The 25,920-nt window shown below is 50.3% G+C and overlaps 6 protein-coding genes and 1 long non-coding RNA gene across 27 annotated transcripts; 3 read left to right on the forward strand and 4 right to left on the reverse strand.

Annotated features, from left to right (window-relative positions):
- Positions 1–339: 339 nt before the first annotated feature.
- slc16a12b (solute carrier family 16 member 12b) lies at positions 340–5,416 on the reverse strand. The gene is made up of 7 exons (XM_040177264.2): positions 5,101–5,416; positions 3,634–3,737; positions 3,401–3,544; positions 2,959–3,258; positions 2,537–2,885; positions 1,889–2,148; positions 340–1,677 (listed from the first exon to the last, which is right to left on the reverse strand). Exons 1-7 carry the CDS (start codon positions 5,211–5,213, stop codon positions 1,340–1,342), a joined length of 1,608 nt encoding a protein of 535 aa, XP_040033198.2. The 5' UTR covers positions 5,214–5,416; the 3' UTR covers positions 340–1,339.
- minpp1b (multiple inositol-polyphosphate phosphatase 1b) lies at positions 5,297–9,396 on the forward strand. Of its 2 annotated transcripts, none has more exons than XM_040177271.2 (7): positions 5,297–6,801; positions 7,057–7,242; positions 7,309–7,503; positions 7,633–7,730; positions 7,873–8,003; positions 8,117–8,250; positions 8,325–9,396. In XM_040177271.2, the coding sequence occupies exons 1-7, from the start codon at positions 6,387–6,389 to the stop codon at positions 8,579–8,581; spliced, it is 1,416 nt and encodes a 471-aa protein (XP_040033205.2). In that variant the 5' UTR covers positions 5,297–6,386; the 3' UTR covers positions 8,582–9,396. The 2 variants fall into 2 exon arrangements, with proteins under 2 accessions (XP_040033205.2, XP_077958832.1); XM_078102706.1 differs by having other exon boundaries at positions 5,298–6,801; positions 8,329–9,396.
- Positions 9,397–9,492: 96 nt separating this feature from the next.
- rpp30 (ribonuclease P/MRP 30 subunit) lies at positions 9,493–11,867 on the reverse strand. 5 transcript variants are annotated; one of them, XR_013467668.1, is made up of 12 exons: positions 11,649–11,856; positions 11,304–11,362; positions 11,135–11,191; positions 11,001–11,066; positions 10,819–10,890; positions 10,508–10,597; positions 10,313–10,429; positions 10,185–10,214; positions 10,061–10,098; positions 9,898–9,977; positions 9,721–9,828; positions 9,493–9,635 (listed from the first exon to the last, which is right to left on the reverse strand). XR_013467668.1 is itself a non-coding variant. In XM_040177302.2 (12 exons), exons 1-12 carry the CDS (start codon positions 11,728–11,730, stop codon positions 9,592–9,594), a joined length of 822 nt encoding a protein of 273 aa, XP_040033236.2. In that variant the 5' UTR covers positions 11,731–11,867; the 3' UTR covers positions 9,493–9,591. The 5 variants fall into 5 exon arrangements, 4 of the variants coding, with proteins under 4 accessions (XP_040033236.2, XP_040033234.2, XP_077958845.1 ...); XM_040177302.2 differs by having other exon boundaries at positions 9,721–9,807; positions 11,649–11,867; XM_040177300.2 differs by having other exon boundaries at positions 9,493–9,638; positions 9,721–9,807; positions 11,649–11,834.
- Positions 10,995–15,245, forward strand: nudt13 (nudix (nucleoside diphosphate linked moiety X)-type motif 13). Of its 13 annotated transcripts, none has more exons than XM_040177293.2 (10): positions 10,995–11,292; positions 11,828–11,895; positions 12,256–12,441; positions 12,512–12,654; positions 13,206–13,313; positions 13,419–13,525; positions 13,719–13,844; positions 13,918–14,029; positions 14,125–14,279; positions 14,865–15,245. In XM_040177293.2, exons 3-10 carry the CDS (start codon positions 12,374–12,376, stop codon positions 15,057–15,059), a joined length of 1,014 nt encoding a protein of 337 aa, XP_040033227.1. In that variant the 5' UTR covers positions 10,995–11,292; positions 11,828–11,895; positions 12,256–12,373; the 3' UTR covers positions 15,060–15,245. The 13 variants fall into 13 exon arrangements, 12 of the variants coding, with proteins under 12 accessions (XP_040033227.1, XP_077958835.1, XP_040033225.1 ...); XM_078102711.1 differs by lacking the exon at positions 10,995–11,292 and adding an exon at positions 12,723–12,792 and having other exon boundaries at positions 11,853–11,979; positions 12,861–13,313; XM_078102713.1 differs by lacking the exon at positions 10,995–11,292 and adding an exon at positions 12,723–12,896 and having other exon boundaries at positions 11,873–11,979; positions 12,967–13,313.
- noc3l (NOC3-like DNA replication regulator) lies at positions 15,200–21,997 on the reverse strand. Its single transcript, XM_040177233.2, has 25 exons — positions 21,863–21,997; positions 21,418–21,527; positions 21,191–21,348; positions 21,017–21,120; positions 20,179–20,387; positions 19,564–19,768; positions 19,360–19,483; positions 19,114–19,268; positions 18,939–19,007; positions 18,726–18,847; positions 18,481–18,642; positions 18,306–18,399; positions 18,048–18,223; positions 17,844–17,972; positions 17,608–17,739; positions 17,439–17,519; positions 17,260–17,360; positions 17,105–17,177; positions 16,957–17,020; positions 16,784–16,855; positions 16,524–16,705; positions 16,321–16,449; positions 15,686–15,783; positions 15,522–15,606; positions 15,200–15,432 (listed from the first exon to the last, which is right to left on the reverse strand). The coding sequence occupies exons 5-25, from the start codon at positions 20,185–20,187 to the stop codon at positions 15,295–15,297; spliced, it is 2,400 nt and encodes a 799-aa protein (XP_040033167.2). The 5' UTR covers positions 20,188–20,387; positions 21,017–21,120; positions 21,191–21,348; positions 21,418–21,527; positions 21,863–21,997; the 3' UTR covers positions 15,200–15,294.
- Positions 21,998–24,986, reverse strand: LOC120819669 (TBC1 domain family member 12). Of its 4 annotated transcripts, XM_078102704.1 has the most exons (10): positions 24,753–24,986; positions 23,621–24,287; positions 23,396–23,498; positions 23,143–23,270; positions 22,984–23,066; positions 22,730–22,847; positions 22,541–22,647; positions 22,348–22,410; positions 22,213–22,277; positions 21,998–22,148 (listed from the first exon to the last, which is right to left on the reverse strand). In XM_078102704.1, exons 2-10 carry the CDS (start codon positions 24,259–24,261, stop codon positions 22,092–22,094), a joined length of 1,365 nt encoding a protein of 454 aa, XP_077958830.1. In that variant the 5' UTR covers positions 24,262–24,287; positions 24,753–24,986; the 3' UTR covers positions 21,998–22,091. The 4 variants fall into 4 exon arrangements, 3 of the variants coding, with proteins under 3 accessions (XP_077958830.1, XP_077958831.1, XP_077958829.1); XM_078102705.1 differs by lacking the exon at positions 22,213–22,277; XM_078102703.1 differs by having other exon boundaries at positions 21,998–22,277.
- Positions 24,555–25,650, forward strand: LOC144407950 (uncharacterized). The gene is made up of 2 exons (XR_013467669.1): positions 24,555–24,925; positions 25,527–25,650. It is a non-coding gene; the product is annotated as an uncharacterized LOC144407950 (long non-coding RNA).
- Positions 25,651–25,920: the final 270 nt, after the last annotated feature.

Here is a 25,920-nt window from a genome sequence, read left to right on the forward strand (position 1 = left end):
AAATAAACACTGTTTCTGCTCGGTACTTGTTGTGGAAATTACACAACGTCAGACACAAATGAACTTACAGGCGTTCGGTCTTTGTGCGTCTGTGTGTTTCATAAAGTGTGTTCACACGGAGCAATACAGCGCTGGGCAAATTTTTCGCCAGAAGTTGAAATATTTCAGCTTGTGAAAAAGCGGTTCATTCGTTTTGCTTTTTCACGTCCCCCACGTCGTGTCCTCTGCGCTGCCCGTTGAAAAATTCCGTCCTCTGCAACTATTCGTGTCTGTGCATTGACTTTGCATGGAATGAAAGTAGCGTATTTCTCTCAGTATTCTAAATACAGGACACATACATGGCAGCAAGTTATTTTAATTCATCGACAAACAACACAATCAAAACAATGCTTTAGAAAATGCCAATGCAGAATGCTAAAGTTGAGATAAGCTAATGAAGTGCTAAGCTAAAGTTGAGATAAGCTAATGAAGTGCTAAGCTAAAGTTGAGATAAGCTAATGAGGTGCTAAGCTAAAGTTGAGATAAGCCAATGAGGTGCTAAGCTAAAGTTGAGAAAAGCCAATGAGGTGCTAAGCTAAAGTTGAGAAAAGCCAATGAGGTGCTAAGCTAAAGTTGAGATAAACTAATGAACTGCTAAGCTAAAGTTGAGATAAGCCAATGAGGTGCTAAGCTAAAGTTGAGAAAAGCCAATGAGGTGCTAAGCTAAAGTTGAGATAAGCCAATGAAGTGCTAAGCTAAAGTTGAGATAAGCCAATGAGGTGCAAAAGTTAAGTTGAGATAAGCCAATGAGGTGCTAAGCTAAAGTTGAGATAAGCCAATGAAGTGCTAAGCTAAAGTTGAGATAAGCCAATGAGGTGCAAAAGTTAAGTTGAGATAAGCCAATGAGGTGCTAAGCTATAGTTGAGATAAGTCAATGAGGTGCTAAGCTAAAGTTGAGATAAGTCAATGAGGTGCTAAGCTAAGTAGCAAATCTAACTGCCGGAGGAGCATTTTCTTGACCAGCTGTTAAACTGAAGTCTTTCAGCCTCCGGATGGTTGTGTCCTGGCGGAAGAATCCTGTTGAAGTAGACGCTTGATTGTTGATCTGTAAATATCATCTGGGGATCGATGACTGCCAGATTCTTTCACCACTTGCAGGTTGTGGTGTCACAAACTCATGTAACCTTTATTGTTCTCAACTGGATACGCAATTCAACATTGCCTCATTGGTGTTGCTTCGCTTCCCTGAGTGGAGGTGCCATGAAAACGTGTCTCACTAAATCGTCTCTTTTCTCTCTGGGGTCTGGTGCGTTGCTTCCAGAGCGGGTTTCTGTTACAATCTTCATGAGACCTGTTAGCGTCATGTGTTGTCTTGTTGTTGTAAGGACCTACTTCCGGTCCACGGCGGACTCTGAATGAGTTCAGGCAGCCGGCCAATCGCGGCCCTCGTACCGGTCTCCGCCCCCAACGAATCCGAGTGATTCGTCTGTGGCTCGACGGTCAGCCTCCAGCTGAGGCGATCCGATTGGTCGGACAGATGCAGGGGGCGGGGATAGCACTTGGCGGTGGGGCCATGCGGTCGGAGCCGGCAGCGGCGGATGCCGGTGATGGCGCTGAGGAGGACGGCGCTGGAAAGCAGCGAAGCACCACTGAGGAAGAACATGGCCGTGTAGCTTCCTGTGACGTCGACAAGCCAACCTGCAGCAAGAGAAGAAGAAGAGAAAGGATTTTTAAATTATTATTCATTATTCTCAGATCTGAGTGGAGGAGGGGCTTAGAGATGAAACCACGCCCGCTTTTGATCTATTGTATTATTTTACTATAATATTGTAGTTTATCCCATTATGATATCAGCTAACCAGGACCAATGATGAATAATTAGTCACAAACTGGTGTGATCTGTCCTCACCTCCGATGGGCGGGCTGATGAGGTAGGGGATGGCGTGGAGGAAGTAGACCACGCCCAGCGCCGAGGACAGGTAGGGAGCCCCCACCACATCCGACGTCACCACGGGGATCAGCGCCACGTAGGCGCCGTCGAAGTAACCGTAGAGGACGGCGAAGGGCACGAGGAGCGAGAAGGAGCGCAGCAACGGCGTGAAGAGACAGCAGAGCCCCTCCATCGCCACCGCCAGGACGTAGCAGGCCAGCCGGTAGGGCTTCAGGCAGCTGGGACACAAGATATATATACTGAAGGTACTTTATATACTTCATGTACTTTGTACTGTTTAGGATGCACAGCTATACACTATTGCAGGGGTCTTCAACGTTTGTCAGGCCCAAACTGAGCAGGGACCCCCTATTCTACGGAGTTTGGTTCGCCATCTTTTAGTTTTGAGCTTGGCGCTCTTTAGACGTGAGCATGAATGATCTGATTGGCTGGTCCTGTGATGTCGTATCAGCATGACAGGAGCAGTGAGTGAGTCCAGCTGCAGAGCTGCTGCAGGTCTGAACGTCTCCTCCATCAACGTATCCATCCGCTGCATTATTGTATGTTATCATGCTTAATACATGACAACTATGAACCCCCTAAGACGGAACTACTCTGAACTCCTACCTGCGGTCCGTCAACCAGCCGAAGGTGATGTTCCCCACGATGTCCAGGACCCCCAAGATGGACATGAGGAAGGTGGCCTGGTGGTGGCGGACCCCGGCACTCACAGCGTACGGCACCAGGTAGACAAAGGGGAGACTGCAGCCGCTGGCCAGGAACAGGAAGGACACGGCCAGGCCCAGGAAGTCCGGCAGCAGCAGGAAACGGTACTCCTTGACAGACAGGATGCACCACCTCCTCTCTGGTTTGGGGGCGGGGCTTCCTGACATCAGGGGCAGCGGCGGCTTAAGGCAGCCGTCTGATTCTTTGGGGAGTCTGATCGCGACCTCGGCGTCCTTTAAGGAGACGTGGCCTGCAGCGCGAGACAACAGGAGGTTCACAACAAACCCGACTCCTGGACACATGCGTCCAGAACGGGTCCTCACCGATTGTCTCCTTCCCTGACTCTGGCTCCTCCCCCTCGGGCTCCTTCTCCCCGGCCTCCTGCAGTCTGACTGGTCGGAGCAGCGCTCCACAGACGCACAGGTTCGCCACGAAGGCGCTGAGGACGAGCAGTGCTCCTCTCCACGAGTACTTCTCGATGAGCAGCTGCACCACCGGCGCCAGAACGAAGGTCCCGATCCCGCTGCCCGACATGGCGACCCCGTACGCCAGCGCCCTCCGGTGGTGGAAGTAACAGCCCACCATGGCGATGGCCGGGGTGTAACACAGGGCGAAACCCAGACCTGGCGGGAGGACGACTTAAGATGAGGGCGGACATTGTTGGAAGGGGAATTTATTGTTGGAATATATTTTCTTGGAACAAGTAAAGTGAGAGTGAGGACACTTTGACACGTGAGTACACTACGAACATGAGGACACTCAGACCTGTCAGGACCCCCATGGTGAGGTAGAGGAGCTCCAAGCTGCTGGCGAAGGAGCTGAGGAGAAGTCCACAGGAGGACAGGAGTCCACCGAGCATCACGGCGACCCGGCACGACCACCGGTTCCCCACCAGGCTGCCAAGAGGAGCTACGTGCACACACACACGCACACACACACACACACACAGTCCAGTCAGCTGTCCTCACCTGGACCCGTCCCCGTGTGTCGGTACTGACCGCAGAGCATGGTGGTGCAGTCCACCAGGCTGTGGATCCACGCAGTAGACGAGTAGTCAGCGCCAAAATGAGCCTGAAACTCCACAAAGAAGATGGAGATGCACCTGCAGACAGGAAGTGATGTCACCGACTGGTGTGAGATGTGTGTGTATACGCGAGCTGTGTAAGTTGTGTGTATGTGGTGCGTTTGTGCTTGTTGTGTGAGTTTTAGTGTGTGTTTGTTATGGTGTGTGTAATGCTAACGCGTTCTCTCTTATGTGACTGGGAGGCGGTCCTAACTGGTTCCACTGGGATCCAACTGGTGCACCAACATTGATTGACAGCTTATACCCAGAAGCTCCTTATAGAACCTTGGTTATTATTACATTATTATTACATCACATGTCATTTATCTGACGCTTTTATCCAAAGCGACTTACAATAAGAACATTTCAACCATAAGGACACAAACTCAGAAGAACAAGAAACAAGAAAGTGTGATTTCATCAAATAAGCCGATGTACAACTTGCTGTAGATAAGAACCATTATTAGTCCAATAAGTGCTACAGTTAGTTAGTGTGTTAGTGGAGGTAGAGTCTGAAGAGGTGTGTCTTTAGTCTGAAGATGTGAAGGCTCTCTGTGGTCCTGATGTCTTCAGAGACCTCCTTCCACCATTTAGGAGGCAACTTGTAATAGTTACTAATCCTCGTCTCTCAGTGAGGATTCCTTCAGTCACCAAACATCGAATACGCAGGAGTTTGTTTTAGTTGTTGTCCCCCGGTGGGGGGCGTGGGTGGGGGGGGTACCTGGAGAACACCTTTAAACTGGGCGGTGACAACTGTGCACGTACGTGCACTTTCACTGGGGATTTGAAGCCGCTGTCATTCAACGTGATGCAACACTGACAAACAGCTGTTTGTTCAGGTTTCAGAGTCTCACACACACACACACACACACACACACACACACGCGTGTGTTGGGACGTTGTGAAACAAACTTTATTCATAGACGTTATTGGAGATGTTGTTGAGAACAGCTGTTACGTAGATGTTCTTCATTACATTAATAATAAGTCATTCCATCTTGTTCTTTTATTATGAAACTTTACAAACAGGAAACTGGTCCTGTTTAAATTGTAGCGTCACTCTTGTTTCGTAGGATGTGTCTTTGAAAGGAGTTTGGACAGAAAATCTTTTGCTAAAGAACAAGGTGTTCTACATTCAGAGGCCCCGCCCCTCCGCAGAGGCCCCGCCCCTCAGCGCAGACCGAATCCAGAGCAACTGGAGATGTTGTGCTCTTAATTATAGAGGAATGTGCTTCAACAGAGATCATGTTTCTAAAGAACCTTAAGTTGAAATAAAACATGAAACATACAACACATGAAACACAGAATCATCAATTCAGACAAAATCACACCTGTGTGAGTGTGTGTGTGTGTATGTGTGTGTGTGTGTCTTTGTGTGTGTGTGTGTGTGTGTGTGTGTTACCTCGTCACTGCTCGTGTGCAGACCGTCACCATGAAGCAGCACCCTACAATCACCCAGCCCCACACTCCATCGTGGGTCAACGCCACGCCGCTCCGCCGCTTCCCATCAGCCATTGCAGCAGCTGTTCTGTGGTCCTGGTCCTGAAGTGCCTGGTTCCAGAGAATGACCCCGGGGTCTCTGGCTGAGTAGATGAACTAAAGTGGATCCACTTCCAAGTGGACTCAGTCCTCCTCCCGAGAGAGGCCCCCAGCCGGGTGGACCTGAGGAGCAGTGGACACAGCGTAGAGAACAAGATCTTCTTGCGTCGGTCCCCGAGTGTCTGAGACTCTCGTTGGGTCAATAAGTCGCCAGCTGACCGTCAATCATTAACCCGGTGCCCTGCATCCACGCTGGAGGTGATGAGATATTAACCAAGCGCTCCCAGATGCTTTTAAGCCTCGAATTCAACACGTGCAGCCCAGACAAGGAGCGCTTCATTCACTGTCCTCCAAGTCACACCTCCCCTTTTCAGCAAGGAGGGGTCGGCAGCGGAGAGGTGTCAGATGTCAAAAGAAGCGCGCCCAGACGGACGGGTTTACCAGGACAGGGGTCATGTACCATGTCCCTGACTGTTTATTCATGTCCTCAGAGGCCAGGACCAGGGTCCAATAGCAACAGGCTGAAGCTTAAAGTGAGGAGATGAAGACGAGCTGAAAGTGATGAAGGTCCAAACAGCCGAGAGCAGCTTTCTCTCCTTCTGGATGTTTCCATGTCTAATTAATACAACATTAATAACTTTACTGATTTGGCACAGCACTAACTCACCCCCCCAGAGGGCTTAACAAGCTGCACACATCCTCTGACCTTTGACCTGCACATCGGTAGTCGGGGATCAGCACAGTGGTTTTTTTTTGTAGTTTTTCATCGTCGAATTATAACATCCATGAAAACATCTCCTGAGATTCGGAACTGAAGCGTTTTGCAACGAATCTTTTATTTTGAAACCTTTTTCCTTCACCAACTTTTATTTTTCATCAACTTTGACGGAAGCTGCGTATTCACGTCATCCCGGTTTCCGGTTTCCGGAGCTAAACGATGTAATTGATACGTATTATTCATTTATTTGCAGTGTATTTATTACAGAAAGGCCATTTGTATATTTGTACTCCTACGTTAGTTTTACGTTGTAGTTTTATGAAGAAACAAATCTGCGGGAATGTTTGTAGTTGAACCACAGAGAGGTCAAAGGTCAGACGAACCCGGAACATCAACAAGGCGAGCAGAGGTTCCGTCAACGACCCGCCGAGATGTTCTCCGGTTGGCTGGTTGCGGCTCTCGGTCTGACCATGACCCGCCGGTCCTGCTCCTCTCTGTCGGTACCGGACATCGCCGCGTACTTCGGCACCAAAACCCGGTACGAGGAAGTGAACCCGCACCTGCTGCGGGACGTTTTAACCGTGAACGCGTCCGTGCTGAGACCTCCGGCCACCGAGCGCTGCGTCCCGGTCCACCTCACCGCCGTCATCCGCCACGGCAGCCGGTACCCGACCGTCAAGAACATCCGCAGGATCCAGAGACTCAGCGAGCTGGTCCGCAGAGAAGCGAGCGGAAGCCCCGGGGGGTCCGGGGGCTCCGGGGGGTCCGGGGGGGCCGCGGGGGCCGCGGACTGGCTCCAGGACGTCCAGAGCCGCTGGGAGATGTGGTACACCGAGGACATGGACGGTGAGCACCGGGGACTATGTTAGATTACTCCAATAAAACAATAAGGAAGATCTTTATGTTAAGTTACCAAACTATTAAAACAATAACATTAAACTAAAATATTACTGAAGATGATATAAACTAAATAAAAATGAAATGATATCATAATACTGAACATCTAGCTGTTGAATGAGAAAACTCAAACACTGCTGATGATACTTGTGTAAGTACATCTACGTGTTTTGAAATATGATGAAGTCATTTCTAATAACTCAGGCCAGCTGGTGCTGAAGGGCAGAGAGGACCTCCGTCAGCTGGCGGCGCGTCTCTCCCTCTTGTTCCCGTCCCTGCTGACGGAGGAGAACGAGATGAGCATCAGTCTGAGGAGCAGCTCCAAGCATCGCTGTGTGAGCAGCGCCGAGGCCTTCCAGGAGGGTCTGCAGCTCCACTGGAGACACAGCGGTGAGTGAAAGTACTGACCCTCCCTGTAAAGAGTACTGTTACAGTAGTACTACTCGCCCCCTGCAGACGTGCAGTACCGCCACCTGGTGGACGACAAGCTGATGCGTTTCTTCGAACGTTGCCGTGGTTACGTGGAGGGGGTGGAGAAGAACCGCACGGCGCTGCTGGAGGTGCACAAGTTCAAACACGGGCCGGAGATGGAGCGCGTGAAGAGGAAGGTTGCCGGGAGGCTTGGCCTCCACCAGCACCACCTCACAGCGGGTCAGACACACACTGTTCTGGATCTTGGTTCATCCTCAGAACTTTGACTCCACTTTCCTTCAAAGACTGTTCTGGTCTCTGTTGTGTTCTTGGTTCTGGTCTCTTGAAGACTGTCCTCCCGTCCTGTAGATCTGGTGGAAGCGGCGTTCTTCTTGTGTTCCTACGAGCTCTCCATCAAATCTCTCCACTCATCCTGGTGTTTCCTGTTTGACGAAGATGATGCAAAGGTAATCAATAATCACAAAAGATCAATACTAAAAAACTTTTCAGGGATTTATGTTGGTGTTTATTTTGGACAGTTGAGCAGTGAATGAAATGATGAATAAATGGTCACATGGTACATTCATTAATAACTGATCGCCTCTGCAGGTGTTGGAGTACAAATCCGACCTGAAGCAGTACTGGAAGCGTTTCCATGGTTACATGATCAGTAGCATGTCCAGCTGTCCTCTGTTCCATCACATCTTCAGGACTCTGGACAAAGCAGGACGACCTCGCCGGTCAGCGACCATTATGTGGGGGGAGCGAGACCATAAACAGTGTTTACTGAGGGAATAAATCAAGAGAAGAGTCGCTACAGATGCTGCTTTAACACTTTATTCGTTTTCATCAGGTCCACCGACGCTCCTCCCGAGCCGGCCTCCATCCTGATTGGTCACGCTGAGACGCTCCTCCCCCTCCTCTCCTTGCTGGGACTCTACAAGGACCAGACTCCACCCACCGCCGACAACTACCACACGCAGCACGGTAAGAGGCTCCGCCCCGTTGGCTTAGCGGCGCTCTTCTGTGGTTCAGCTGTCGATGGTTCACGTGTCTCCCAGGCAGGAGCTTCCGGTCCGGCCTCATTGTCCCGTACGCCGCCAACCTGCTCTTCGTCCTGTACGACTGCCAGCGGGGCCCCCGGCTGCAGCTGCTAGTCAACGAGTCGCCAGTTCGATTCCCAGGGCTGGAGACGGAGGACGCGCCGCTGTACCGGGACGTTCGGGCGGCGTACCGCCACCTTCTGGACGGCTGTGACTTCCAGCGGGAGTGCGAGGGGACGAGCGTCGGCGGCCGGGGCCCGAACATCGAGCTCTGAGGCCTCGGCCTTAATCAATGCCTTCATTTATTGATCACGTGCTAAAGAGTTTAGCGCCTCTTGCTGGTCGGTTGGTGGAACTGAAGAGGAGCTTTTCAGTATCACGTTGCAACTTCTTGAAATACAAAAAGGTTTGAAACCGTTCCTCTTTGGCCTCTCTGAGTCCCGCCCCTTCCTGTGTCCACCAATGACATGTGGTCATCGGACCGACCGTTAAGATCTATAATGTAGCCGTGCCGGCTAACACGGCTAGGTTCTTTCTAGCGAGGAAGGAAATGAACGGTCTCCTGAGAACTTTGATTTATGAAAAATGTTTTGTGATTCATCATTGGTTCCCGATTCCAAGGGGATCAAACTTCTAAATTCATGTGAACTCAGGTTTCTGTAATTTTAGATTTTACTTTTAAATTAAATAAGCATTCAATTCAAGTCCTTGGATTAGAAAAAGTTTTAAAATTTCCTTTTTATTTTAAGGACACTCGAGTCAAACCGGCTGCGGCTCTTTTTTGGTGAACTGACCTTTTAATCTGTCAGTTATGAGAATGATTTTTCAGGGTTGTTGTTTTCCATCTTTATTTATTTGAATGATCATGTGATTGTTTGCTTTAAAGCTGCACTTCCTGCAAGCAGATGCTGCTGTGGTGTTTTTTCACAATAAGAGTCCTGTTACGGAGAGCATCAAGCAGCTCTGGTTCTAGATCAGTTTAAATATTAAAATGAGGCTTTGGTTTCCACTCTTTTGACTCGCGGAGTTATCGCACAACTATACCAAATGTTTACACGATGAGCTTTAATAAACCTTTTTCCACTCATGAGCAGTGTTTCATGTTAATGTTTATTAACGGAGGAAACATGCAAATCATTGCATAAAAATACATCAGATGTCTCTGGAGTAACAGTGTGGACAAAAGGAAAATATGCTTTTTTTTTATTGATTGATCGATCTTGTGTCAGTCAATAGTTTACTAAACGGTCTCTGAGAAGCCCCTCCCTCCCTCAGCTGTCAATCACTACGTCAGGTGGGGCTTTGCTCTCTTGGCTGCCGGAGCTTCACCTGCTCGGGTAAAAAGACAAAAACATGTTATTGATCGGGCATTGGACCGATGATCACATCAATCACGTGGGGGGGTGGGACCTACTGTCAGCAGGTGGAGCCCCCTGCAGGCTGGAGGACTCCGTGCACGACTTCATGGTGTAGATGATCCCACTGGCCAACTTCCTGGTTTCTAAAGACAACCATCTTCAGACTGGCAACAAGTACATCAATGATGTAGAAGTACATTAAAACCAGAACAATACGCAGTATTAGTAATCACCTGCATGAAGTACAACTGATCGACAGGTTGTGGAGACGGCGTCTTTAGCGTCAGCGTCTGACAACCCGAACAACAAACCTCTGAGGAGCAACATCAGGAGAACAGCTGGGATTACGCACACACACACACACACACACACACTGATGAACAATAGGAAGGATACAGGTTGGTGATGTCATACGGTCCTCTGATCTCCAGAGGCTGAGGACGGACGGACACACACACACACACACTTTAGTATTGATCTCACATTGATCGGGCTTCACACCTCACTACTGATCACAGACCTTCTCAGCTGCACTGGACAGGATCACATTCTGAAAGAAGCAGAGGGCATTAGGCTCCGCCCACCGTGACATCACCACCACATCACTGAATGTTTGACAGGAAGCCGTGAGGGACAGAAAGGACGGACCTTCCCTCTGCAGCTCTCCATCAGGGACACGGCGTTAGCGATGGTGTAGCGCCTCCTGGTGGAGTCCCTGATGGCCGCGGAGTACGACACCTCGAACACCACCCCTCTGCCCACGGCCTGAGCGCACACACACACACACGTGTACTACACCACACGCGTGTACAACACCACACGCACTAACAGTAAGGATCTCACCCCGTTGACCGGCGCTCTCTTGAAGAAGAACGGAAGCTTCTCTGTGACGGAGACACAGATGATGTCGACTTCATACAGCATACAGGCTGCCTGCGCACACACACACACACTTTGTGTACTCCCTTATCATAAAGCAGGCACGTGCACAGATAGTTTGTTAGTTTATTTATAGAATTTGAGTTAGTTTGTTAACAAAAAATACATGTTAATATATCTTACTGTGTTTTTATTCATTATTATTTTAAAATGCATGAATGATGTTGGCAATGGGTGTCCTCTTACAATGTGTATTAAAACACAGAAATACTCACATGGAAAAGTTTCTCTGTGGTCGGCTGGACGGCGAGGAGATCGAACCCCCGATACTCTGCAGCATTAGGCCTCTACACACGCGCGCACACACACGCACGCCCTTCCTTTAACATCCATCCAACAGCTGAGGGATTTTATTCTGACAGGGCATGCTGACATATTTCAAAATAAAAGCACTCACAAAGTGACTGGAGTCGGACATCACAACGGTCAACCTGTTGAGCACTCTGATTGGACGAGAGCGACCCTGAGGGAGACAGAGACATGTGTTACCACAGAGACAACAAGTCCTCTTCATCTTCATCTTCGTCATACCTGCACAGCGGGCAGCTCATCGATCAGCTCTTTGATCAGCGTCGGGCTCGGAATCTCCTTCAGACAGGAAATGGTTTAGTGAAACAAAATAAAAGTCCGTCCTCGCTGATATTTACTCATCTGATAAAGACAGAGACTTTTCCAGAAGTGAGGCTCAGGTGAGACTCACCTGCTTCTTTTTGGCCGTGGGTTCGAACACGTGGTTGATTGCGACCGTGGAGAAACCGACTGCAGGAAGAAACCACACAAATGTCTGACCTCTACGAGGGGGACGTATCAAAGCACCACGTCTACTGGCAAAACTTGTCTCTGGATCACATCCGTATATATATATATATATATATATATATATATATATTACAGTTCTATTCTCAATAAAGATTATGTTACGGTTATACAAGCCGGTCCAAGAGACACGGCTGCTAACGTTAGCTCAGTTAGCAGCCCGGTGAACAGACCCCAGGGTCCCGCAGGTAACGTGTGCTTTGGGGGGCTTTGGGGGCTTTGGACTCACGGTGGGCCGCTGTCTCGACCAGACTCCGCATTCTGCTCTTGTCCGTCGTGTAGTTCAGGTTTAAATCCATAAACACAGACATGATGCTGCTAAACGAAGCTCTCCGCCTCACGCGTGGAGCCGAACAGCCTGCCGGGAGATGTAGTCCAGTTTGTGTGTGTGTCTTTGGCTTCCTGTAGGGGGCAGAGCCACGTGACGCACAGTGAAGAAGAGGAGGAGGAAGAAGTCACAGACGAGAAGAAGAAGAGTATGCAGTTGTTTTTACGCTCCTCCGGTTCCGGACGATTTCACACCAGACTCCGTTCAGAAAGATCTCGATTCTATTAATCCGGTATTTTCTGAGAGCCCCAAACTGTATTTAACGTTACAAAGTTCTACTTTATGTCATCGATGATTTCTTCAAGGTTAAAACGGAGAACGTAAATCATTGATTATGGTTTCACGTAATGCTCAACAAACTTCACCGTCACTGACGTGTAAACTATAAATAATGTGCTAAATGACCAGTGGACTGTGGCTTATAATCTATTGCTTTAGTACGCGTTATTAAGAGATTAAAATAATAAGACTCTGGATAATGAAACAGCGTTCTGCTTTCTCACTGCAGATGAATAACATATGAGCTACTACTAGATTCCCCCTGTTCCCAGTCTTTATGCTAAGCTGGGCTTAGCATAAAGACTTCCCTTCTACTCATTTTGAAGAACTTTTGAAGAACTTCAGCCATGTTGAGACCTCTGAAGATTCCACATCTATCAGCCCGATGCGGCTCAAACTTTGTCTCCAGGATGAGGTTTGTTGACTGGTTTATTGACTGACTGACTGACTGGTTGGTTGGTTGGTTGACTGTTCCGTCCTCTCAGGTATGTGAACAGGTTGAAGGTGGATGATGAAGCGTTGGCTGCAGCACTGGAGAACGGTCACATGCTCTTGTTCCATCGCCTGTCTCCTCTGCTGCAACGCACCCCCCAGGGATCCTTCAGGCCGCCTACGCTGATCACCACAGGTAGAGCCTCAGAACCAAGGGTGGAGAACCACAGGTAGAGCCTCAGAACCAAGGGTGGAGAACCACAGGTAGAGCCTCAGAACCAAGGGTGGAGAACCTCAGGTACAGAGCCTCAGAACCAAGGGTGGAGAACCACAGGTAGAGCCTCAGAACCAAGGGTGGAGAACCACAGGTAGAGCCTCAGAACCAAGGGTGGAGAACCTCAGGTACAGAGCCTCAGAACCAAGGGTGGAGAACCACAGGTATAGCCTCAGAACCAAGGGTGGAGAACCACAGGTACAGAGCTTCAGAATCAAGGGTGGAGAACCACAGGTACAGAGCCTCAGAACCAAGGGTGGAGAACCACAGGTACAGAGCCTCAGTGAAACGAACTACAGATGGAGAATTTTAGTTACAGATTGACAGGAGTGAAGTGAAGAACCACAGGTAGAGAACCAAAAGTGGAGAACTTCAAAGTAGGGAACCATGATTACATGGAGAACCATGAAGGTAGACCATTGTAGAAGTTCAGAGAGCTTCAAACACTCCTGATTAGCATTCTTGTGTTCCAGATGTGCAGTCCATCCTGGAGAAACTAGGTTCTGACAGAACCCTGATGAAGAAGTCGATTTTGCTGGGCTGCTCCGAACAGAACCAGGTCCAGTTCTGTCTGGACGTTGGTGAGAACATTTAGTCTAAAGTACTCCTGGTTGCATGGAAGCGCTGTGAAGTCCCTGAATGCGCCGGTCTACTCTACCTGCAAATTCTATGGGTTCTGGTTGTAGGAGAACTGCATCAGGCAGCAGTAGAAGAAGAGTGCGGAGGAAAGTTCATCAGTCTGAAGAAGGCATTCTTTCTGCTGACGGGACCAGAGGCGCCTCTCGTGGCCAAGGTGGGTAACTACACCCGTACTCGGTACTACAACTTCTACCACTGTGTGTAGTACACATACATCATTATATTTACTACAGTGTGTACTACTACTGTACTATGTGGACTTCATCTGTTTGAATTGACCCACCTATAGCTTTGGAATGAAAACTCCCCTTATAGGTCGTCTGTTCTGACCCACATTTGTTCTTCAGGGTCGGGCTCTGCTGCGCTGGCATCAAACCAACAGCTTCTGCAGCGCCACAGGCGAGCCGACCCAACGCAACCCGGCAGGAAGTCAGAGGGTTTGCAACAGCTCTGGCATAGTCTACTATCCCACGGTAACAGACCCGACAAGAACCCAAGTCCGCTGGTGGTCTGGAGGTCTGACTGGTTTCTGCTGTTCCCCTCCAGATGTCTCCGGTGGTGATCGTCCTGGTGTCGGATGGGAAGCGGTGTTTGTTAGGACGCCAGTCCTCCTTTCCCCAAGGGATGTACAGCGCTCTGGCTGGCTTCTGTGACATGGGTCAGTACACCGGTTCATGGTACCAACAGTCTACATATGTTGTCCTTTCCGACTAATCACCGGTCCGCTCACCTGGACCTCTCTGGTTGTTCCAGGTGAGACTGTGGAGGAGACCCTGAGCAGAGAGGTGGCGGAGGAGGTTGGTCTGGAGGTCCTCAATGTTTCCTACAGCTCCTCTCAGCACTGGCCATTTCCTCACAGCTCCTTCATGATGGGCTTTCATGCTTCCGTTAGCCCCACCTACACCCAGGTGAGCCCGCTAGCGCCCCCTACAACCAGGTGTGCCCGTTAGCCCCACCTACACCCAGGTGAGCCCGTTAGCCCCACCTACACCCAGGTCAGCCCGTTAGCCCCACCTACACCCAGGTGAGCCCGTTAGCCCCACCTACACCCAGGTGAGCCCGTTAGCCCCACCTACACCCAGGTGAGCCCGTTACACCCAGGTCAGCCCGTTAGCCCCACCTACACCCAGGTCAGCCCGTTAGCCCCACCTACACCCAGGTCAGCCCGTTAGCCCCACCTACACCCAGGTCAGCCCGTTAGCCCCACCTACACCCAGGTCAGCCCGTTAGCCCCACCTACACCCAGGTGAGCCCGTTACACCCAGGTGAGCCCGTTAGCCCCCCCTACACCCAGGTGAGCCCAGGCCACTTTGGTTTTAGTTTCTAAATGTAGGGATATTAAACACAGCTAAGGGGGCTTTCAGCTATAATCAATGTTCCCATGGTTTCTTTCACTTGATTTTGGACTCATTAGTGGACCCAGCATCGAGCCCAGAGGTGCTCCAGGAAGACCTTCTTGTAGTATTCAGTCATATGACCTGCTTGTCGTCCAGGTGTCAGTAGACCACACAGAGTTGGAGGACGCTCGCTGGTTCAGTCTGGAGGAAATCACATCCGCCCTGCAGGTGAAGGCTCCGCTCAGCAGAGGAAAGCCCGCCGCCGGCTTCTGGCTTCCTCCGAAACACGCCATCGCCAACCACCTCATCACAGAGTGGACCCACCGCCAGCGAGCCCAATCAACCATCTGAACAGACTACGTGTACCGATTTACACACTTTACATCATGGAACATCTGATGTTCTTCAGGACAGATCAGTGAACACTTTTAAATGGACACAAACTTCATTGGACACTTGTTTGAATGTATGAACTAAAAGATCTGGATGTGTCACTTTATTCTATTTTTATTGACATGTAATAAAACTCAACATGAAGCCAGTGAGTTCACTGAGATCCAAAAGGTACAAACATTAAGAACTATGTTTAACCATCACACGCATGAACCAGCTGTGAGCGCGTCGTTGTGAAGTCCAGATCCGACTCCACGGTACCCGCCAGGACGCTCTCGGCCCGTCTCTGCAGGCCGGCGTCGAGCAGCGCCGCTCCGAACCCAAAGCGGTCCTTCAGGACCAAAAGAAATGAGTGGGTTAATGACATCTGTGCTCAGTTAATTATGAATCACAATTGAGGGAATTGTTTGATTTGGGCACCTTCTTCTTGCTGGCGGGTGGAGCAATGGGGGGGTTAAAGGTCATGTCTTTGACGCTGTAGACGTTAAAAAGTTCCACCGGAGACCTGGACAGGAAGTCAAGACCGTGATCATGTAGTCATGATATCAAAGGAAGGTCAGCGTACCGGCCCTTTAAGCACATACCTGCGGCTCAGGTCCACCCCGAGCGAGGCCGAGCCGTCGCTGGGAGCTCCGTGACTCAGGTGATGCGCCAAGCGCCGCACCACCGGGTGGAAGTGTCTCTGTGGGGGGGGGGGGGGGGGGGAAGAGAGTATGAGTCCAACGTAGTGTGTGTGTGTGTGTGTGTGTGTGTTCCCAACTTTATCACCAAGTCACACAACTAAAATCAATCAAACAAAACATCAACTCCGGCAACGACGGCGTCGCGTGTTTTGGAGAGAATGGGAAACGTACGGTTCGTTTAAATGGACAAGTGTATTTCAACCACTGAAGTACATCACCGGAGTACTACGAGCCTGAAGTACTACCAGACTACTGCAGCTGCCCAACCTGCATCACTGAAGGCTTTAAAGTTCAGCTCCTCTAACAGGGTGAAGAGAAAAGATTCACATCCTGTATAAGAACCTGCTGGTGCTCCGAGAGCGCAGCTTCTATTGTTCTCATAATATTACTTTAAAACAAAAGCCTGCAATCCAATAGTTTTTGATTCATCATTGAATTCTGCGCATAATGTATTTAATCGATAGAAACAAAATCAGAATAACTAAGAAATAAGCAAAGTGAGAGAGAGAAGACCGAACCAGGCACATGAGCAGTACCTGCAGAGTGTGCAGCTCCCACAGCGCCGTGTTCTGGGCGTTGCAGTGCTCGGGCTCGTCCAGCTCCGGCAGGTAGAAGCCGCTGCCCTGAACCTCGTTATCCAGCAGGAAGTCGCACTTGGGGAAGGCCTGCGGCACACAGCGGACATGAAGGTGCGCTCTCACAGGCACTGCTTGTACAGGGAACACCGGCGCTCACTCACGTGGACAGTGGCTCTGCCGGCGGCGAGGAGGCCCACGCTGGCGTTGGGCAACACGTGCAGACTGAGCACGCCCAGACGCTTGACGAACGCCATCGCCCTCTGCAGGCTCACCTGCTTCCGGCGGCGGGTCAGCATGGCGTCCAGGCACCGCAGCACGATGATGATGTCATCATTGGGCCCCCCTGAGGCAGACAGAGAGCAATGAGCGGGGGGCTGACATGGGAACGATGAACACGTGAAGTGCGATGGTGACCTCTGACCTGCGTGGAGCCTCGGCAGCATCCTGTAGAGCTGAGAGTAGAAGGTAAGCGGGTCGATGTTCAGAACGTCCCCTAGTGATAGAGACATGAGGACAGGGACACAGGTGAGGGCCGAGAGACAGACGGGTGGAGACAGATGAGGGGAGAGCCGACAGACAAACGGACAGACGGACCTTGTCCTGACAGGATGGTGAACACCGTCTGGATGCAGTGCAGACTCTCGCGATTGGTCAGATCCTGTTGACAGGAGGACCATCAGTTAGTCACATGATCCATCTGATGCTGCCTTACATAGGGGGCGGGGTCGAGCTGAATACTCACTCCTGATTGGATGAGGTGCTGCAGCACATTGAGCAGATCGTCAAAGAACTCCAGGTTGATCAGGTGAGCAAAGCTGACAGGAAGTGACATCACTGTCAGTACTTGGAAGTGTGTGTGTGCGTGTGTGTGTGCGTGCGTGCGTGCGTGTGCCGTACTTAGCCAGCCCCTCCAGAACAGCAGGGAGAAGAACCGACTTCTGGGCTTTCTTTAAGATCCTGAAGTAAATGAGGAAGACGATGTTGAGGGTCTCCGTGTGCTGAAGAAGAGGAAGAGTTTAGTTTGTCCTCCGTTAAACTTTAAAAAGGTTTATTTAATTTCTCTGCTTTCGACTCACCAGTTTGATCTTCTTGTCTTTGCTCTCAGAGGCCTCGGCCTCCAGCAGCTCCTTCTCCAGCTTCTCCTCAGCTTTCTTCCACTGCGCGCGCACACACACGCACACACACACACATTATGGCCAGCTGTACAGGTGTGTGATGGTGCTCCGTCTGGAGCGCTTCATTCACCTTCCTCTGCATCCTGGACAGTTTCTTCTTCTTCTCTTTGTTGTTCATGAACTTCTTCTTTGGTGCCGTGTCCTCAATGTCCTTCTTCATCTGCACCTCCTTTATCCGCAGACAGAGCAGAGTCTTCAGCACCTGGAGGGGGGGGGGGGGGGGGGGGGGGGGGTTACACCAGTCTGTGGGAGGGTCTGACTTCACTAATAAACTAATGACATTGGTGGGTGCGTTTGATTCATCACCTCAGGCCTGACGTTGAAGTTGAGGCTCTTGACGAGGCCGGAGATGACACGCACAGTGGCCAAAGAAGCCCCGCCCTCTTTGTCCTGCTGGAAGAGCTTCCTGAACGCATCACAGCATATACCCGACACCTGTAACAGAGAGACACCTGAACGCATCAAACGCCTGTCACACCACGTGCGTGTCACACAGACACTGGAGCTCACCTGCGGCTCGGCGTCGTTCATGAGGGGGACGAGGACCACGATGATGTTGTTGTGGAAGTTAAAGTGGGGGAGGGCGAGCAGCAGCTCACAGAGGCAACGTATGGCCACCTGAGCCAAGCCCAGGTAGGACTGGAAGCCCACTGCCTGGCTGCGCTTCTTCTTCTGCTGCTTCCAGTCTGCAGGTGGAGGTCAAACACACCAACTAGCACCTGGATCACCAGCCTGTGTGTGTGCCTGTGTGCTACTGTGGTTGTGTACCTTTGATGGTCTGCTCCAGGTCCTCCAGGTAGAACTTATACTGACTCACCAAACCTTCCTCAAAGTCTCTGATCAGCTGAGTGTCCTTCTTCACCTGCAGTCCATGAGAACAAACAAATGTTAATGAGTCAGGACCAGATGGAGGAGCCCACTTAAGGACGCAGGCGCTGGTTACCTTCGAGGCCTTCTCCTCGGGGGTCAGAGGTCGTATCCTGTAGGTGGGGGCCACGTCTTTAAAGATCTCCATCAGAGAAACCATCACCAGCTTTCTAACCGTTACCGCCACCGAGGGGTCGGACTCCATCAGCATGCCGCGCATCTCCTTCACCCGCTTAATCTGGGACACACACACACACACACACAGGTCACTCATGGCGCCTGCACGCGGAGGCTGGTCTCAGGTCAGCAGGGCGGCCTCACGTTGCTGTAGGGGTCGGACACCACGGCTGACCCCAGGCGGGCGATGCACAGCCTCCTCTCGTTGATCTTGTGAACTCGGAGCTGCTCTCGCTGCTCTGAGGTCAGCGCCTCCTCCAGCGGCTCTGAGGAGGAAGTTCATCATGTTGAGGCCTGTGACTCATCGGTGATATTAACAGGTTGTCCATGAGGTTTCAGGGTCAAGGTCACTCGTACCGATTTCAACCTCCAGCTCTTCAGCAGTATCGTCCTCCTCTTCCTCCTCCTGAGGCTGCTTTTGGACGACTGCAAGCGAACACCTTGATTTTACCAACACAACTTTACGAACATTTAACGAAACATCTTCATCAACATAACTCAATCACTGCGGATCAATATCCGATCAATACACCTCTCTCCACGCTGCGAAGGACCACCCCCCTCTGGTCTTTGATGGGCAGTAGGTGGATCACCTCCTTCTCCTCAGTCCTCTTCAGCTTCCTGGGAACCTTCTCGTGCCCTCGCATCACCTCGGCGCTCCTCTTCTTCCCGCCGTGCACCGGGCCGCTGGGATGCGCCGCCCCCCAAACAAGCACACCATGGTCAGTCGCTTGGTTTGACACCGTGTTGCCATGTGTTTTCTGAGTGTGTGAGTTACCATGACGACAGGTCCCGGGTGACAAAGGAGGCGTGGCGAGCCATGGCGGTCATCTGCTGCACGTCGTCATCCTCCATCATGTCAGTGGGCAGACTCTCCAGGAACTCCTCATCCTCCTCTTCCTCTGTGAGACACATATTGATCAGGTGAGAACACTGAGCAGTGCACTGTGGGAGAACACCTCCTCGACACCCCCCCCCTTACCGGGCCTCTTCCGGTACGTCTCCAGGGGGCGGGGCTTCCTGATGGCTGAATCCTTCACTGCCGCCCGCAGCTTCTTATGCTCCTTCCGCTGCTTTTTGGCAACGTTCTCCTGCTTATTCCGACGGTTGTTCAGCTTGTTCTCCAGCTTCAGGCCGCTCGTCTTCAGCAGGCGGCGGAACGTCGGGCGGCGCTTCTTAGAGCGGGGCTGGGGGGGTCAGAGAGAGGGGTCAGGGTTATTTCTCACGGATTACTTGGTCTCCCACAATGCTTTGCGGTTTTTCATTAAATAAGATTCAGTTGATTGAAACAAATTCTACTTTAACAGAGATGTGTTTGTTAGTCAGATGTTTTATTTAACAACTAATATATAAATAACTTCGTCAATAAGATGCTTATTTTTTTATCAAGAGGAGTTTGAACTTTATATTCAGTGAAACAGAATCTGCTTCAGTCTACAGCGACAGAATTCAATAAAAAAAAAAAACAGTCGTTGGGTCAAAAGACTTGTTGTTCCACACGGTGTGGCTCTTTCTCGGTCTATGGAGTCCGGTGTGAGACGGACGGGCTCCACTCCCGGTGACGGGTCCTTTAACGGTTTTACGTCCCGGTACTTACCGGAGCCATGGCGGCACAAACTCTCCGTCTCTCTCCGCAGCTTCAGGCCCAATTTTGATCGCCCCTCTCGGCTGTTTGTGACTCAACGTGTCGGTGTGTTTTGGTGAAGAAGCTTCGGTTTGTTTCCACACGCGTGTTGACCGGATATCCGGTTTTAGACCGATGAACCGGAAGTGATCGAGCAGGCTGGTGAGCACCGCCCCTAGTGGCTGGAGGTCAGACAGCAGGATACATCAGGAAGGGACATTTATTATTACATTTATTTTAAATTATTTATTAAATAAAAATACTAAGGACAATAAACAAAGTTAATATGTATTTACATACAGTTACATATAAAATGAATAAAACAACAGAATCAACAGTTCGTTGACAATATTCAAACATTAAAAAGAAAATGTAGAATATTAAATGTTTGTTTTAGTGTTGTTCCTCTTTGGAGAACTAAAGCTTGTGACCTCACACAATAATAAATTACTCAATAGATACTTAAGACAGTAATTAATGGGACAGCCATTTGAAAATAAAAAGATATACAAATTATTAAAGAAAATAATGCAATAGCATATTCATTAATATGTATTCATACAATACCAGTCAAACATATTTATATGCTTCTCACATTAGCAGCTTAAGTATATCTTTAAATGTTTTATTAGAGAAAGGAATAAAGATCGATGACTGAGACGTGATGTTGAGTAGATGAAGTGAAGTTATAAGTTCATAAGCAGATCAGCTGATGCCCTCGGCGTCTCAACAGGACAACAAAACCTGAGACAGAAAAACAGAACACGGTTTTATTTATTTTAACCTTACTCGTACTCGTCATGCGACTCACCTGAGTCCACTTCCTGTTCCCACTTAGCAGGGGCGTGGCCAGGATGCAGGAGAACAGCCTATTGGAGAGCAGCCCTCCGTCGGGCAGGTGGGACAGGAATTGAGCTGGGGGAGGATCGATTGAGTTAATGTTTTTTTAACAAGGTTGAGGGTTTGGGGTCAGGCGCCGCCTCACCGATGCCAACCAGGTCCATCTGCAGCAGGACGTCCTGGTGGAGTCTCAGGATTCCCAGAGCCACCCTGAACAGGAACTCCTCCCCATCCCGGAAGAACACGTCCCACACTCTGCTCGCCACATCCAGAGGGAGGGTCTTCACATAGAGGGTCAGGATCCTGGAGGGGAAAACCGTTCTAAGCTAGGATAGCAGTTTGCCTACTGACTGTACCTGAGGTCTGACTCACCAGTCCATGAGGTAGAGGTCCGGAGTCACACCTGAAGACTGGAAGTGAAGGAAGAGTTGAGGGAGAAGCTCCCGGAAGAACACCTGGAAGGCGCCGAAATACCTGAGCATCTGGAGAGAGAGAGAGACCAGGTAAAGGCTGTGGTCCTGGTCTAGGCCTGTCCGGAAACGCCACTGGCTCCCCATCCCACAACGGATCAAATACCAAATCCTTCTCCTCACTGACAAAGCCCTCCATATTCAGGCCCCCTCCTACCTCACCAACATGCTCCACAATCACCTTCCATCCTGTCTTTGAGCATTTGGAAAAGCGCTATATAAATGAAATGTAACAGGTCGTTGTTGTGGTCTGGGTCCAGGTCCAGGTCATCGTTGTGGTTCGGGTCCAAGTCCAGGTAAAGGGTGTGGTGAAGTACAGGTAGAGCGTGAGAGAGGTGCCTGCGTACCTGCTCGTGGTCCACTCTGTAAAAAGACAGCTGACAGCGTCTGTTGACCAGGTTGGAGAAGCTGATGAAGACCTGAACCTCGTCCATGTTCAGGATCAACATTGCTGCGATGGAGGACATACCCTGCACCTGGAGGGGGGGGGGGGGGGGTGACAGGTCTACAGCATCTCTATCCGAAGCATTCTTACACTTTACCTGTGTGTGTAAGACTCACATATCCCACGTCAGGTCAGTAACAAGTGTACGCTCCCAGAATGCTTTGCAGCAGGTTGTGGTATGGTCCGCCCTACAAAAAGAAAGTGCGAGTTGACTTCCTGTCTGGAGGTGAACACACCAGGTGAGTGTTTCACCTTGTGGAAGACGCAGAGCGAGGGCAGCGCCCTGGAGATATCCCGCCTGATGAGCTCTGTGCCGTCTGCAGGTAAACAGGTCCAGGTGAGTCAGACGATACCATCACAACTAGCTCCACCAGGTCTTATATTTACCCTCAGTCCCAAGGACGCCCGTCCACTTCTCCTTGGCTCTGGACAGGAAGATTTGGTAGAGCTCTGAGGAAGAGGAGGAGGGTTAGAGGATAAGGAGAGTTAGGAGGATGAGTAGAAGGTGGAGCGTTATCAGAAAGATAACGAGGAAAGAAAAGTTAGGAGGAGGATAAAAGCTCCTCCGTGTTGTAGGTACCTGCAGTGATGTTGAGCTCGTTGCCAACGGCGAGGCTCCAGACCCGCCCTCTGACGCTGGGGGGTAAACCCCCCCACCACAAGTCCCGAGCCCGACGACTGGACCTCCTAACACAATGACCATCACAGCCTTTCTGACATCACTATAAAATCTGACATCAAAACAGACCCCCATGACATCATCACCCACATGGCGTCCCAGCGCGGCAGGATGTGCTGGTTCCAGACCAGCGAGGTGTTGGAGATCTCCTCCTCCTGTCTGAACCTCTCCTCTTTCTGCTGCTGCCTCCTCTGAGCCTCCTTTAGCTCTGAAGGGAGGCAAACAGGAACCACGAGATTCTCAGGATCTCCCTTCAGCCCCAAGAGCATTATGAGAAAAGTAGTCAAAACATATGCAATGTTAAGCTCCACCCGCGTGGGAGGCGCTGTAGGGTATATCAATACCCATCCTCTTGGCTTCGGCCACCATGTCCTCGTACTGCTGTCTGTGTCTCTGTGTCTCCTCCGCCGACTTGGCTGGAAGGTTCCTACACACAGACACAATGTGAGGACACAAGAAGGTGGTAGAGAGACAGGAAGTAGAGAGACAGGAAGTAGTCGTACGGCGGCCGGTCCTCCAAGATTAGCGCTGTGGTCGACAGCGGCTCAAACTCCACCTTCCTCTTGCTCTGCTGCCCCGCGGCATGATGGGTAGAAGAGCTGCATGTCGCAACCTGCCGCGCCTTGAACTCCTGCAACGACATCATGACAACGAGAGAAAAGCACAGGTGTTGATTAAAGCCAGCTACACTTGTCTTTTATTTTGAAAATACTTCTATTCCACCTGCTATACTACTTTTATTTTGACAGTCTTTACCTGCTGGATGACCTGAGACTGTTTGCTGGGACTTTGTTTGGGAGGAACTTTACCAAACAGCTTCCACCCAGGGACGTTGTGACTGAGGGGCCGCTGCTTCCTGCTGAGGACACAAGGGAACAGGATGGACACTGTGCATTACCTCATTATCTGAGCTATATGGCACGCCTCGTAATACAGTCATCAATCGGGCATTGATCTGGCATTGCCTCGTGTCTACAATACCTGCTGAAGTACTCGGCGAGTCCCGGTCTCCTGGACTGTAGCTCGGACTCAGAGTCTCCGTCGTCCTGCTCCATCTGACCCGGAGCGCTCTGCCTGCGGCGGCACTTGAACGTATTCCTGCAGTGACGAGTGGCGAGTCTCTGCCCACCTGGCGCTGTGGGCTCTGCAGTGAAGGCGTCATCATCGGAGCTGACCACTTGGAGGTCAGAGGTGAACTCCCCCTCTGAGGGGTTGGTCACATGGTTTACACACTGACAGGCCTCCGATGGCGACGCAGAGCAGGTGGACTTGCCAGAAGCCCCGCCCCCACAGCAGTTAACCTGTGATCCCTCGGTACAGGACGACGCCCTGTTTGAGCTCGCTGACAGACACTTCACTTCCACACTTTGATTCATCCTTTTAGTTTGGGAGATGTCATATCGCAGACTAGGCCCCGCCCCCTGACTGTCAGAACAGCATCTCATTAGTCGCCCCGTGCCGGAGCAGAGCGAACAGGTAGTGAGGTCCAAACACTTGCTGTGTCCTGAACCTGTGAGCTGCTGGGCTATGACATCAGCAGTGGAGGAGGAGGAGGGGAAACAGCAACGATGATGATGATGATGATGATGATGCTGCGAAGACGCAATCTTGCTCCTTTCCATTTCACTTCAACAAACAAACTTCCTGTCTGTGAAAGTAAAAGTATTTCAGTAAGATATGTTTTGTCTCCCTTTGAGAGGGCAAAGACTGGAAAGACTACTTTTAAATCCATCTCAATGTTTATTTAACGATTCACCACTTTCCATATATCTTCGTATTCATTCATAGTTTATCTTTATATGGCTTTCAAACATTTTATTATCAGATTGACTTGGTTTCCGGTCTTGTTATAGTAGCCTACTGTAAGCTATTGTTACATAGGTGTTCCGGTGTGGGGGCTTTTGTTGTGAAGGGGGAGATGGAAGGAGAGGAAGTTGAGGTGGTGTTGTGAAAAAAGATATAAATAAAGTTGCGGACGGTTTGGCGCAGAACTGGAGCTCCGGGTTGTTCTTGTGTTATTGACACGTGTAGGCGCACTACCCGGCTACAGTACGTTTTATTTTGAAGGCCAGCCCCCCTTGTTTCCGCTGTTGTCCGTGACTTTTTCACTCACCTCTGCGGATCTCCTGCCAGCGCTGCTCGGCAGAAACCAAGGCGGCCGTGACGGATCCTTCCTTGGCGAAGAGACAGCGCAGTACTCGGGAGCGTCACACCGGGACACGGAGCCCTCAGGCCGGCGGAGCGACGCGAGGTGCGGCCGCTCTCTCTCATCCTCTGCGGGGACAGGTGAGCCCGGGGCGCAAAGGCGCCATATTGAAGTCCAGTGACGAAGGCTGACGTCAGCCTTCGTCACTGGACTTCATCACATGGATGAACATCGTCAGGCGGAACCAAGAGGATCGATGATGAAGGTTGAATTCATCGTCTATGTATAGAATGCATATACAAATTTGATACATAAGTACCACCCTTTTCATCTACGTAATATATCGAAATCATCAGCTTCCTGTCCCAAAGTGTTTGTTACTTCTAGACTGCAATTCTTTATTATCAGGCTGCTCTTAAAAAGTAGGATGGGAGCCAGAGCCTTCAGTTAGCTCCTCTTTTGTGGAACCAGGTTCCACTTTCAGTCCGGGGGGCAGATTCAGTCGGGCTCATTTAAGATAAAACTTAAAACTTTCCTCTTTGATCCTGCCTATAGTTAGGGCTGGCTCGGGTTAGCCTGGACCAGCCCTTAGTTAAGCTGCTACAGGCTTAGACTGCCAGGGGACTTCTTAGGACACACCGAGCTCCTCTCACGACTCCATCTATAAGAATTCACATCTGATTAATGCACATCACTAATTCAGCTTCATCCCCTGAGCATTTGTTCCTTCTCGCCTCGCAGGTTTCCATGGATCATGGTTCTGTCTGGATGTTGGTCCTGCTGACACCTGCTGCTTCTAACACCATTATTATTATACATATCAGTCACATTATTATTTCTGTCATCATAAACCAACAGTACAGACTTTGCTTGTTTCCTGAAGTCTTTGTGTTTTCCCTCCCAACCGGCTTCTATGGATGGTGGTTAATGGTTGAATTGCCTTGTTGTTGAAATGTGCTACACAAATAAAATTGCCTTTCCTTACATCTGATGGTGGTTCCTTCTGATGCTGGTTCCATGTGATGCTGGTTCCATGTGGTCCATGTGATGCTGGTTGTCCCTGCAGTCCTCCTGCCGTACACCTGCTTACTACTCGCAATATTTGAATTATCTCCGTTATAGGAATTGAATGTAT

The sequence above is a fragment of the Gasterosteus aculeatus genome, chromosome 5 (genome assembly GCF_964276395.1).
Source record: "Gasterosteus aculeatus chromosome 5, fGasAcu3.hap1.1, whole genome shotgun sequence".
In the NCBI taxonomy this organism is placed as follows: Eukaryota; Metazoa; Chordata; class Actinopteri; order Perciformes; family Gasterosteidae; genus Gasterosteus; species Gasterosteus aculeatus.